This window comes from Heterodontus francisci, chromosome 5 (assembly GCF_036365525.1).
Source record: "Heterodontus francisci isolate sHetFra1 chromosome 5, sHetFra1.hap1, whole genome shotgun sequence".
In the NCBI taxonomy this organism is placed as follows: Eukaryota; Metazoa; Chordata; class Chondrichthyes; order Heterodontiformes; family Heterodontidae; genus Heterodontus; species Heterodontus francisci.
The window spans coordinates 116,171,256-116,185,646 of NC_090375.1; the positions used below are offsets into that span (position 1 = coordinate 116,171,256).

The 14,391-nt window shown below is 50.3% G+C and overlaps 1 protein-coding gene across 2 annotated transcripts in view; it reads right to left on the bottom strand.

The window, feature by feature from the left end:
* arfgef1 (ADP-ribosylation factor guanine nucleotide-exchange factor 1 (brefeldin A-inhibited)) overlaps positions 1-14,391 on the bottom strand; it is a 327,463-nt gene that overhangs the window by 247,932 nt on the left and 65,140 nt on the right. For both annotated transcript variants that reach the window (XM_068031959.1, XM_068031958.1), the window contains exon 2: positions 9,245-9,275. In XM_068031959.1, the coding sequence (XP_067888060.1) occupies positions 9,245-9,275 (31 nt within the window). The remainder of the gene's footprint in view (positions 1-9,244; positions 9,276-14,391) is intronic.

Genomic DNA, 14,391 nt, shown 5'->3' on the forward strand with positions numbered 1-14,391 from the left:
CCCCACGACTCTTTTTCCCCCCCCCCCACGACTCTCTTCCCCCCCCCCACCCCACGACTCTTTTTCTCCCCCCCCCCACGACTCTTTTTCCCCCCCCCCCCCCACGACTCTTTTTCCTTCCCCCCCCCCCCACGACTCTTTTTCTTCCCCCCCCCCAACGACTCTTTTCTCCCCCCCCCCACGACTCTTTCCCCCCCCCCACGACTCTTTTTCTTCCCCCCCCCCCCAACGACTCTTTTCTCCCCCCCCCCACGACTCTTTCCCCCCCCCCCCCCCACGACTCTTTTTCCCCCCCCCAACGACTCTTTTTCTTTCCCCCCCCCCCCCCATGACTCTTTTTCTTCCCCACCCCCACCCCCCATCCCCGACCCTCCCCCCCCCCCACCCCCCCCCCCCCATCCCCGACTCTCCCCCCCCCCCCCAACCCCCCTCGTCCCCGACTCTCCCCCCCCCCCAAACCCCCCTCGTCCCCGACTCTCCCCCCCCCCAAACCCCCCTCGTCCCCGACTCTCCCCCCCCCCAAACCCCCCTCGTCCCCGACTCTCCCCCCCCCCAAACCCCCCTCGTCCCCGACTCTCCCCCCCCCCCCCAAACCCCCCTCGTCCCCGACTCTCCCCCCCCCCCCCCAAACCCCCCTCGTCCCCGACTCTCCCCCCCCCCAAACCCCCCTCGTCCCCGACTCTCCCCCCCCCCCAACTCCCCTCGTCCCCGACTCTCCCCCCCCCCCCCAACCCCCCTCGTCCCCGACTCTCCCCCCCCCCCCAACCCCCCTCGTCCCCGACTCTCCACCCCCCCCCCCAACCCCCCTCGTCCCCGACTCTCCACCCCCCCCAACCCCCCTCGTCCCCGACTCTCCCCCCCCCCCCCAACCCCCCTCGTCCCCGACTCTCCTCCCCCCCCCCCCCCAACCCCCCTCGTCCCCGACTCTCCTCCCCCCCCCCCCCAACCCCCCTCGTCCCCGACTCTCCACCCCCCCCCCCAACCCCCCTCGTCCCCGACTCTCCACCCCCCCCAACCCCCCTCGTCCCCGACTCTCCCCCCCCCCCCAACCCCCCTCGTCCCCGACTCTCCTCCCCCCCCCCCCCCCAACCCCCCTCGTCCCCGACTCTCCTCCCCCCCCCCCCCAACCCCCCTCGTCCCCGACTCTCCTCCCCCCCCCCCCCAACCCCCCTCGTCCCCGACTCTCCTCCCCCCCCCCCCCAACCCCCCTCGTCCCCGACTCTCCTCCCCCCCCCCCCCAACCCCCCTCGTCCCCGACTCTCCTCCCCCCCCCCCCCAACCCCCCTCGTCCCCGACTCTCCTCCCCCCCCCCCCAACCCCCCTCGTCCCCGACTCTCCTCCCCCCCCCCCAACCCCCCTCGTCCCCGACTCTCCCCCCCCCCCCCAAACCCCCCTCGTCCCCGACTCTCCCCCCCCCCCCCCAAACCCCCCTCGTCCCCGACTCTCCCCCCCCCCAAACCCCCCTCGTCCCCGACTCTCCTCCCCCCCCCAACCCCCCTCGTCCCCGACTCTCCTCCCCCCCCCAACCCCCCTCGTCCCCGACTCTCCTCCCCCCCCCCCCCCCAACCCCCCTCGTCCCCGACTCTCCTACCCCCCCCCCCCAACCCCCCTCGTCCCCGACTCTCCTCCCCCCCCCCCCCCCAAGTCCCCGACTCTCCTCCCCCCCCCCCCCCCCAAGTCCCCGACTCTCCTCCCCCCCCCCCCCCAACCCCCCTCGTCCCCGACTCTCCTCCCCCCCCCCCCCAACCCCCCTCGTCCCCGACTCTCCTCCCCCCCCCCCCCCAACCCCCCTCGTCCCCGACTCTCCTCCCCCCCCCCCCCCAACCCCCCTCGTCCCCGACTCTCCTCCCCCCCCCCCCCCAACCCCCCTCGTCCCCGACTCTCCTCCCCCCCCCCCCAACCCCCCTCGTCCCCGACTCTCCTCCCCCCCCCCCCCCAACCCCCCTCGTCCCCGACTCTCCTCCCCCCCCCCCAACCCCCCTCGTCCCCGACTCTCCTCCCCCCCCCCCCAACCCCCCTCGTCCCCGACTCTCCTCCCCCCCCCCCAACCCCCCTCGTCCCCGACTCTCCTCCCCCCCCCCCCAACCCCCCTCGTCCCCGACTCTCCCCCCCCCCCCAACCCCCCTCGTCCCCGACTCTCCTCCCCCCCCCCCAACCCCCCTCGTCCCCGACTCTCCTCCCCCCCCCCCAACCCCCCTCGTCCCCGACTCTCCTCCCCCCCCCAACCCCCCTCGTCCCCGACTCTCCTCCCCACCCCCCCAACCCCCCTCGTCCCCGACTCTCCTCCCCCCCCCCCAACCCCCCTCGTCCCCGACTCTCCCTCCCCCCCCCCCAACCCCCCTCGTCCCCGACTCTTCTCCCCCCCCCAACCCCCCTCGTCCCCGACTCTCCTCCCCCCCCAACCCCCCTCGTCCCCGACTCTCCTCCACCCCCCCCAACCCCCCTCGTCCCCGACTCTCCTCCCCCCCCCCAACGTCCCCGACTCTTCCCCCCCCCAACCCCCCTCGCCCTCCCCGTCCCCGACTCTTCCCCCCCCCAACCCCCCTCGCCCTCCCCGTCCCCGACTCTCCCCCCCCAACCCCCCTCGCCCTCCCCCCCCAACCCCCCTCGCCCTCCCCGTCCCCGACTCTCCCCCCCCAACCCCCCTCGCCCTCCCCGTCCCCGACTCTCCCCCCCCAACCCCCCTCGCCCTCCCCGTCCCCGACTCTCCCCCCCCAACCCCCCTCGCCCTCCCCGTCCCCGACTCTCCCCCCCCCAACCCCCCTCGCCCTCCCCGTCCCCGACTCTCCCCCCCCAACCCCCCTCGCCCTCCCCGTCCCCGACTCTCCCCCCACAACCCCCCTCGCCCTCCCCGTCCCCGACTCTCCCCCCCCAACCCCCCTCGCCCTCCCCGTCCCCGACTCTCCCCCCCCAACCCCCCTCGCCCTCCCCGTCCCCGACTCTCCCCCCCCAACCCCCCTCGCCCTCCCCGACTCTACCCCCCCCAACCCCCCTCGCCCTCCCCGTCCCCGACTCCCCCACCCCGTCCCCGACTCCCCCTCCCCTCGCCCTCCCTGTCCCCCTCTCTCCCCACCCCCTCCTCTCTCCCGTCTCCAACCTCCTCCCATCTCCACCCCCCTCAGGGCCAGATTGGAAGCTTTGGCAGGCTGGAAGAAGCCAATGGCTGATTTCCAAAATCCTAATGTCGGAAATCTGCCGTTTGGCGGAAATTTCTCATTCTTGCTTCTACAAGTGTGTAAAAAGACACTAGCGAAAATAAACGTGGATCCTTTCGAGACTGAGACTGGAGAAATAATAGGGAATAAGGAAATGATAGAGACGTTAAACAATTATTTTATGTCTGTCTTCACAGCAGAAGATACAAATCACATACCAGAAATAACAGGGAACCATGGGTCTAATGAGAATGAGGAACTTAAAAGTAATTAGCAAAAATAAAGTACCGCTGAAATTAATGAGACGACACCCCCTGGGCCAGGTGCCCCACATCCTAGGGTCCTAAAAGAGGTGAGTGCTGCAATAGTGGATGCACTGGTTTTGATTTTCCAGTGGCGCAGTGATTAGCACCGCAGCCTCACAGCTCCAGGGACCCGGGTTCGATTCTGGGTATTGCCTGTGCGGAGTTTGCAAGTTCTCCCTGTGACCGCGTGGGTTTTCGCCGGGTGCTCCGGTTTCCTCCCACAGCCAAAGACTTGCAGGTGATAAGTAAATTGGCTGTTGTAAATTGCCCCTAGTGTAGGTAGGTGGTAGGGAATATGGGATTACTGTAGAGTTAGTATAAATGGGTGGTTCTTGGTCGGCACAGACTCGGTGGGCCTGTTTCAGTGCTGTATCTCTAAATAAAATAAATAAAATAAAAAACTGCCTAGATTCTGGAATGGCCCCAGTGGATTGGAAGATATCAAATCTAACACCGCTATTCAAGAAATGAGGTGAGAGAGAAAAAAATTAGGGAACTACAGACCAGTTTAGCCTGACATTAGTCGTCGAGAAAATGCTGGAATCCATGATTAAGGAAGTTGTCACAGGGCAGTTAGAAGATCCTAACATGAGTATAGTTAACATGGTTTTATGAATGGGAAACTATTTGACAGATCTATTCAGACTTTTTTGAGGATGTTACGAGCAAGGTAGATAAAAGGAAACAAGTGGATGTAGTATATTTGGATTTTCAAAAGGCATTTGATAAGGTGCCACACAAAAGGTTGTTGCACAAGATACGGGCTGGTGGGGTTGGGAGTAATATATAAGCATGGATAGAGGATTGGTTAAAGGACAGAAAAAAAGACAGTTGGAATAAATGGACCATTTTCAGGTCAGCCGGCTGTTACAAGTGGGATATCACAAGAATCAGTCCAAGGGCCTTTTTTTTCCCCCATTTTTTCATGGGATGTGAGCATCGCTGACAAAGCCAGCATTTGTTGCACATCCCAAGTTGCCCTTCAGAAGGTGGTGGTGAGCCGCCTTCCTGAACTGCTGCAGTCCATCTGAAGTAGGTATACCCACAGTGCTGTTAGGCAGGTTTTTGACCCAGCAACAGTGAAGGAACAGCGATATAGTTCCAAGTCAGAATGGTTTGTGGCTCAGAGTGGAACTTGCAGGTGGCATGCGTCTGCTGCCCTTGCCCTTCTAGGTGATAGAGGTCATGGGTTTGGAAGCTGCTATTGAAGCAGGCTTGGCCAGTTGCTGCAGTGCATTCCGTATATAGTATACACCGCTGCCACTTTGCGCCAGCGGTGGAGCGAGTGAATACTTCAGTTGGAGTGCTGATTAAGCAGGCTGCTTTGTCCTGGATAGTATCAAGTTTCTTGACTGTTGTTGGAGCTGCACTCATCCAGGCAAGTGGACAGTATTCCAGCACACTGCTGACTTGTGCCCTGTAGATGGTGGACAGACTTTGGGGAGTCAGGTGGGGGATTCAGCAATGGTGATGACATTGAATGTCATGGGGAGATGCTTGGATTCTCTTTTGTGGGAGTGTGTCATTGACTGGCACTTGTGTGGCACGAATGTTACGTGACACTTATCAGCCCAAGCAGAGATGTTGTCCAGGTATTCCTGCATATGGACACGGGCTGCTTCAGTATCTGAGGAGCCACAAATGGTAATAACAGCATACATGTCGACCCCAAGTTCAGATGATGTTACCAAGCGGCACCAAGTAGATGAGAAAGAGGAGTCCAAGGTTACATCTTGCGGAACTCTAGAGTTAACCATGTAGGGACAGGATTATCAACACTGGATTTTGTAAAATGATTACGTTTTAAGAACTGTGATTTTTAAAGGTTTAAGATGGATTCCAGAAAGTCAGACGTCCTCACATCTACTCTGCTAAAGGACAAGACAGAAATCTTGGTTCACGGGACAACAGAGAACAGATCAAAGACTTTTTTTTTTAAAAAGCGACTGAAGGGCTAATACCTGAAGGACAATGGGTTTCATCCTTCCAGACTTTCAGATCAAAAAAGAAGGAGTCAATGATTCTGAAGAGGCAAATGTACTAAGCAACTGTTAACACCTGGGAACAATGGACATCCAGGTGGTCCTGCGAAACCAGATTTCTGGACTTTGCATATTGGAACAGGGCTATAAGCTCTTGACTTTTGAGTCCAAATAAATTTGACAGATTTTCTGAAGGCAAACAGGTTCTAAGAAGGGAACCCAGTGGTTGCAGCCTCAGGGAAGGCAGTAAGAAAGGCAACCAGCAGTGGCGGCCTCAAGAGAGAGAGGGGAAACTACCTGCATTTGGAAGACTGAAACAGCAAAAGGCTGCGAAGACTTGAAAATGCTTTAAATGTTGAAGCTACCAGCAAGGTCACCAGGACTCGTCTTATTCGCAGACATCCCGGCCAGAAGTGCTCAGAGAAGTGAACGAAGAGGACACTGATTTTTGAAAAGGTTTGGGAGATCCAACCCATTGCAACTGGGAGAGGTTTGCGACTTTTAACAGCAAAGGATTGCACTGTCAAAAAGAACTGTATAACATATAAGTGTGGTGAGAGTTTTTCAGGTATTTTAATAAGTCAAGAAAATATCTTTCTTTGTAATATAGGGTCTCAGCTTTTTACAAAGTACTATTTAGTTAATGGGGATTTCTTTTACTTTAGTTATTATAATAAAAGTTTTAAAATGTGAAATCTAATCATGGAATTCTGTACATTGGTCTAGGGTGGGGGGTTCATATCTTGTATTTTTCACATTAACAATCTCACTGAGATTGTAACAATAGGAAAAGAGGTTCTTGTTGGAAAAGCTCTGGCTACAACTGGATACAAGCAGGTGGGAACCAAGTGCGGACAGTCCTATTAAGCTGGACAATAGAGGGGAGGTTTTGAGGAAGACGACATGGTTGAGCATATAAAAGGCGGCAAAGAAAATATGGAGGGACACTGTAGCATGGCCACAGTTACACAGAAGTTCATTTGTACCATTGATTAGGGTCATTTCAGTACTATGGCAGGAGTGGAAACCTGATTGGATAGGAATTTGAGAGGTGACAACACGTTCAACCAGAAAGGGAGACTGGAGACGGAGGTGGGGGGCAGTAATTTACTAGGCCAGAGAAATCAAGAATGGACTATTTGAGATGGGGGTAATTTGGGTAGTTTTGAAAGGAATGGGAAGAATATCTGAGAAGAGGTTATCAGAATTCATCAAAAATTTATATTTCCCTTAAATGTTACCATTTTAACAAACTAAACCAATATGCTCATTTACATTCAAATGCTAAATGAAAATAGAATCGTACAATTTTACACAAGGAGTAATTTGGCCATTTGCGTCTGCACTACTCTGATAAAATGAGTGAGATTTACACACTTACTGACAACTCAGTCATTCCTGGGAGCTTACTTTCCTTTCCCACTTATCAATTCCTCATGGCTTTGCCACCCCCCACCCCACCACCAGTCATTCCTGGTGGCTCAGTTGAACTCTCACACCCATTATAAACCCATTTTGCCCAAATCCATCCTTCTATCCTGCTGTAGTACTGCTCCAGCAACCCTCCCAAGTCATTATGTGCAAGCCTAATCAGTGAATATGAGCAACCACTGAATTGTGGATAGCATACCAGCCACGTCTGGTATTATTCTAACCAGGGGTACACACACATGCAATTTCCAGCCAGTGCCATAAGACATGAAGAGTACTCTTATTATACTGTTCCGGACAACCCTGCAAATCAAAACCTTAACAGGCAGCAAGAGGTTTGCTGGTACTGGAGGCAAAATCTAGAATTTTGCTAACGGGGGAGAAATGATGAGGTATGGAGACAGATCAACATTATCACTTTCAGTAAAATGCACAAAGGTCGACTCAAGACTGTACGTATCACACTCCACATAAGTTTCACAAACTTCATAAATTATACACACTAATTGCACATTTCTGTCTGGTTAGACGCCAACAGATTCCTGGCACATTTAGAGGTCTCTTTGCTCTGGACTTCTGAATTAATTATCTGGAATTAAAAAGCTAGTCTAGTGGTGACCATGAAACCATTGTTGCTTGTTGTAAAAACCCATCCAGTTCACTTAATGTCCTTTAAGGAAGGAAATCTGCCGTCCTTACCTGGTCTGGCCTACAAGTGACTCCAGACCCACAGCAATGTAGTTGACTCTTAAATGCTCTGTGAAATGGACTACCAAGCCACTCAGATCAAAGGCAATTAGGGATGGGAAATAAATGCTGGTCTAGCCAGCGACAAAGACATTACACAAATGAATAAAAAAAAGATTTTCTTGGAGAGCCAGTTTGGATGAGGGGATGAAGGGAGAAATATAGATAAATGCAACATTATTGAGTGTAAGAGAAATCTAGAGTGTGGGGGAGAAAGGAAAGAGAACAATCTTATGAGAAAGCAACTCTCGACTATAGATGCAAAGTGAGGGAAAAGGTGAGTAGAGAGGACCTATGGATTAAAGGAGGGACAAGTAGTACTACTGAGACAGAGGGAGGGGGAAGGGGAAAAATAACAGCCAAGATCCTGCTGACAAAGAGAGAAACCCTGTGCGATGGAGCGCATTACCAGTTCTGCTGGGAAGGTTTCTAGCAGGCCTCATTGTGCTCATGGTTTAAAATATCTTAATAAAGGCCAGCTACCTGACCCAAACCCGACGGGACTCGACAACACCTGTCGGGCCCGGGTCGAGTCGCACTTCCGGGTCCGGCATTCGGGCTCGGGTCAGTTCGGACACGCTCTATCACAACCTCAGGTAAGTAGCTCCACTATTAATGTAATTTTTGGACTAGAAAGGTGGTTTTGTTAGTTATTTTAAGCTTGTGCAGATAAGCAACAAAGTGAAAAATGGAAGGTAAGTTAACTGATGGTCAGGTCTGGTCGGGCGCGAGAAAAAAATGGAAGGACTCAGGCCGGTTCGGCTTGGGTTTCGTTTGCAGACCCGAGCTGACCTTTACTCCTGAATTACTCTGAGCAATAGCATAACATGGGCCATTACCTAGCAACTCAAGACCATTGTACGTATCACACTCCACACAAGCTCCACAAACTTCACTAATTCCCCACAAAAAGTGCACATTACTAGTTTGTTAAAATGCCAGCAGATCCCTGGCACACTTGGAGGTCTCTAAGCCTTGGCTCTGCCAAGCTATATTCTGAACTTAAGTGAGATCTGACCTGAATAGAGTGCTCATTACATATCAAGCAAACAAATTCTACACATATATTTCTCAGTAGCTTGGAGACTCAGGCAGATCCTCCAGTCTCCAGAGACTTCCAGATGTATCAAAATTAGCTGTCCAAAAACAAAACACATTTATATCTCTTCTGGAAAGTCTGGTAACAGACTTTAGCAATTTCTTAACAGGGGAAATGGTGAGAAGTATGGAGTCTAACTTTCAACGTTACCACCTGCTGCAAAATGTCCAAAGACCAACTTTTACACCGTATGTACCACATCCAGCACAAACCCCAAACTGGGGAGTTAGAAAAAGAAAAAGCTTACAGCAATGATTAAAAATGGTTCCTTTTAAAAGCTGATAATATGCAAATAATGATTGGATAGATGATATTCAGCATGTAAAGGAATAAAATCGCAAACATTAGGGAAATGTTAATGTTTGTGCTGGAATGACACACTAAAACTTTAAAGTTGCGGGTGTACACAAGTCATAAATTCTACTTAGTGGGAAATTTCTTGCGTTGGAACTCCAAATTTAGATGAAATTAAACTATCTGGAATCAAGACTACAGACATTACGAAACACTGAAGGAATAGCTTACCTTTGTTTTTCTGTTTCTGATTTTATCTCCTCTGTTAAAAGAAAAAATAAACAAATTCAGTAAATATCATTACTTTATAGCATCAATCTAACAGCAGACTTATCAAAGACCACAAATACAGAGTCAATCCAAAACTGCCCACATCCTTGTGCTTTCCTCTGCTTCAAATATTTCATAACGAATCTCCCCAGAGAATTAGTCTTTACGGAGGGAGAGGGCGGGAGGGAGAAGGCGGGAGGCTTGTATTTTTAATCGCACTTTTCATGACCACTGGATGTCTCAGTGCTATGCAGCCACCGAAACACTTGTTAAGCATCGCCACTGCTGCAATGTGGGAAATGCGGCAGCCAATTTGCACACCGCATACTCCCACAGAAAGCAATGTGAAAATGACCAGATAACCTATTTTTGTGCTGTTGATTGAGGGATAAATATTGTCCAGGGCACCGGTGATAACTCCCCTGCTCCATTCAAGAAGGTAGATGGGGCCTCAGTTTAATGTCTCATCCAAATGACGTCACCTCCGACAGTGCAGTACTCGCTTAGTACTGCACTCAAGTGTCAGTCTTGATTTTGATATGTGATTTTCTATCCCATGAACTAAATCATTAATAACTAGATTAACTAGGTCAGACCCTAACACATATCCTTATGGACACCATGAGACACTTCCTGGCCATTAGAGTACTTTCTCATTATCCACACTCTCAGTTTCCTGCCACTCAGCCAAATTCCTAACCAGGTCAATAATTTGCCTTCAATTCCATGAGTTTCAACTTTATCTAGCAATCTCTTCTGAGGGACTTCATCAAATGCCTTCCGGAAGCCTGTATAAATAACATCCATAGACATTTGCCCATCCATTACTTTAGTCACCTTTTCAAAACATTCACAATTAGGATCACCAGGGATGACCTAGCCTTTACAAATCCATGCTGGCTCTTCCTAAGCAGCTGAAATTTTTCTAATATTCAGTCACTCCATCCTTAATTACAGTCTCTAGTAATTTCCCGACAATAAGTGTTAGGCTAACTGGCTTATAATTCCCTGATTTTTCCCCTCACTTTTAAGTAGTGGACTAACAGGCGCTATTTTCCAATATAAAGGAACGGTTCCTGAATCGAGAGTGTTCACCTACTTCCTTGAAAGCCTGGGGATGGAAATCATCTGGACTTGGGGATTTGTCATGCTTTAGTTCTGGACAACGTATGTCAGCCAAGAGCGACGTCTCAATTCATTCCATCTTCGCTGCCTCCGGAGAATCCTTGGTATCAGGTGGCAGAAGTCCTCGAGGCAGCCAACATCCCCAGCATATACACCCTACTGAACCAGCGGCGCTTGAGATGGCTTGGCCATGTGAGCCGCAGGGAAGATGGCAGGATCCCCAAGGACACATTTGTACAGCGAGCTCGTCACTGGTATCAGACCCATCGGCCGTCCATGTCTCCGCTTTAAAGACGTCTGCAAACGAGACATGAAGTCCTGTGACATTGATCACAAGTCGTGGGAGTCAGTTGCCAGCGATCGCCAGAGCTGGCGGGTAGCTATACAGGCGGGGCTAAAGTGTGGCGAGTCGAAGAGACTTAGCAGTTGGCAGGAAAAAAGACAGACGCGCAAGGGGAGAGCCAACTGTGTAACAGCCCTGACAACCAATTTTATCTGTAGCACCTGTGGAAGAGTCTGTCACTCTAGAATTGGCCTTTATAGCCACTCCAGGCGCTGCTCCACAATCCACTGACCACCACCAGGCGCATACCCATTGTCTCTCGAGACAAGGAGGCCAAAGAAGAAAAGAGTTCCATTAGTTTCTTCATTACTGCTATTTTGCTCGTTAATTTTGTTAAGTCACTGTCCCTGGGATGTCTGGCATGTTGACCTTCCTCACTAAATCCTGATGTAAAGTAATTATTCAACATGTCCACCAGTCCCTTATTTGGCAATATCAATATTGAAGGGCATCTCTAGCTCTGCTGGGACAGCAGAGGTTTCAAGTGGGCGTCAGTGGGCTCATGGTTTTAAATATTGTCTGAATTGCTCTGTGCAATAGCATAGCATTGGCCATTACCTAGCAAATTTTTTTGAGTCATTGATGGAACAAGCAGAAACTTCAACTGACTCTAGCAAGCAGCAGCCCCACATTAGTATGGCTCCATCCCCCAGTGTTAGGAAAACAGAAGATAGGTACAAACCGCAGAACAGAAAAAGGATAACGGAGCAAAGTAAAAGGAACAAAAGATGTGGTTTAGAAAAGAGAAATGAACAGCATCTGCAGACTGAATTTCATAAGAACACAATAATGCTGCAGGAAAATCTACAGCACAACAGGACAGGAAAAGAACTGTAGCTTAGGCAGAAATAACTACCTTTTGAAAGAAGAAATTAACAAGTTGGGAGTGAGAACAGGAACAAGAGGGGAAGCAAACTGCAAAATATTGATACCACCAGACAAGATAGTTACACATGACTAAATTCATCCATCCAGAAATACTGTACAGACCCCTCAACTGAACATCCAATTGTTTCCAATTCCATAGCATTGCCTACTTCTGTCCCTATCTGAACCCATCTGAGGCTGACACTCTTATCCATGTCTTTGTCACCTCCAGACTTTACTGAGTCAGTGCTCTCCTGGCCAGCCTTCCATCTTCCAAACACCATGTCAACTCACTCACAACACTGCTGCCCTATCCTATCCAGCATCAAGGCCTGTTCGCATATCACTCCTATCCACAGACAGCAGCCTTACACCTCCCTTTTGAATTAACTGAATTTTGACTCTAGTCTCTTGTTTATCACCCCTCGCCTCTGTCCCGACCACTGGCAGCCACGACTTCAGGCACCTAAGCCCTACGCTCTGGAATTCCTCCTCTCTAAACACAGTCACCACTTTCTCCTCCTCCTTTAAGATCCTTCAGAAAACCCACCACATTGAACAAGCTTTTGACCATGCCAAATGTCTCCTTTTTTGTCTCAGTGTCCAATATTTTGATTATGTAATGGCATTTTTGGACATTTTTCTTAACAGGCGCTATAATAAACACAAGTTGTTGTAAACGTTTCCAGGGTTTCTGTGTCCATCACTCTATTCAGAAGTCTATTCAATATGTTCATTACTTAGAAGATCAATTTCCTGATATCAGTCCTAAAGTTACCTTTGACTCGTTTGAACCTTTCTCTTTCACAATTTAGCTTAACGTCATCAGAGTTGCTTCTGGGGTGCAATATTCAGTTACTTTGCACCAACTTCCACTTATAGAAATCAGCAGGAATTCAAAAATCCAATGCTGTGCTGAGATCCCTCTATGCAATGCTTGCATCAGAGTAAACTTTTTCTTTGAAATTAAACTTAAATTTCTTCAGTTCCTCTAAAATTTTAAGAAATTCAGATTTTTGACTGCCAGTTTACCATAGTAAGGCAGGAAGGTAGCTTGAGGCTGCAGATATCCACCAGGTAAACAGTGTATTTTCACAATATTATAGTTTTCTCCTGTTCCTATGTTACCATTCCAGATGATCCTTGCCCAATTTGATATCTGCACTGATCTGCCATTTCAAATTCAAGTGTTCTGAACATTCCAGTGCCCTCTAGTTCCTGCATGCTATATGACTGTCATGTTTAGTGTTTGATAACTGTGAAGGAATGGAAGATTTTTTGAAGCATAAAGTTGTGGATGTTGATCCCGCAGAAGGACTAAGTGCAGCCAGGCAAAAGAGCAATAGAAAATATGATTTTTCGCACTTCGACTTGGGATTCAGATTTACTGGTTCTGACAAAAATCATAGATCTCAAAATACAGGATTTTTTTTCAAACAAAATTGTATCTTTCAACAGAAAGGAGAGGTTGATCACTGCTGTCTTGTAGTAATTTTTTTGGCAAGAACCTTTGAACTTAGGAAGGCATGCCACATGTTTTTGATCAATTCTGAATCACCTCTTCACCATTGCTCCCTCAACCAGCATTTCATGATTTTACTGGGCTATTTGCTGACATATTTGACAGACTTGTAAGATTATTAGGTAATTAAAATGTTACTAACATAGAACATAGAACAGTACAGCACAGTACAGGCCCTTCGGCCCACGATGTTGTGCCGAACCTTTAACCTACTCTAAGATCAAACTACCTACATACCCCTCATTCTACTATTATCCATGTACCTATCCAAGAGTCGCTTAAATGTCCCTAATGTATCTGCTTCTACTACCACCGCTGGCAGTGCATTCCACGCACCCACCGCTCTCTGTGTAAAGAACCTACCTCTGACACCTCCCCGAAACCTTCCTCCAATCACCTTAAAATTATGCCCCCTGGTGATAGCCCTTTCCGCCCTGGGAAAAAGTCTCTGGCTATCCACTCTATCTATGCCTCTCATCATCTTGTACCCCTCTATCAAGTCACCTCTCATCCTTCTTCGTTCCAATGAGAAAAGCCCTAGCACCCTCAACCTTTCTTCATAAGACATGCCCTCCAGTCCGGGCAGCATCCTGGTAAATCTCCTCTGCACCCTCTCTAAAGCTTCCACATCCTTCCTATAATGAGGCGACCAGAACTGAACACAATATTCCAAGTGTGGTCTAACCAGGGCTTTATAGAGCTGCAGCATAACCTCGCAGCTCTTAAACTCAATCCCCCTGTTAATGAAAGCCAACACACCATACGCCTTCTTAACAACACTATCAACTTGGGTGGCAACTTTGAGCGATCTATGGACATGGACCCCAAGATCCCTCTGTTCCTCCACACTACCAAGAATCCTGTCTTTAAGCCTGTATTCTGCATTCAAATTCAACCTTCCAAAATGAATCACTTCACACTTTTCCAGGTTGAACTCCATCTGCCACTTCTCAGCCCAGCTCTGCATCCTGTCGATGTCCCGTTGCAACCTACAACAGCCTTCCACACTATCCACAACTCCAACAACCTTCGTGTCATCGGCAAACTTGCTAACCCAACCTTCCACTTCCTCATCCAAGTCATTTATAAAAATCACAAAGAGCAGAGGTCCCAGAACAAATCCCTGTGGAACACCACTGGTCACCGAGCTCCAGGCTGAATACTTTCCATCTACTACCACCCTCTGTCTTCTATGGGCCAGCCAATTCTGTATCCAGACAGCCAACTTTCCCTGTATCCCATGCCTCCTTA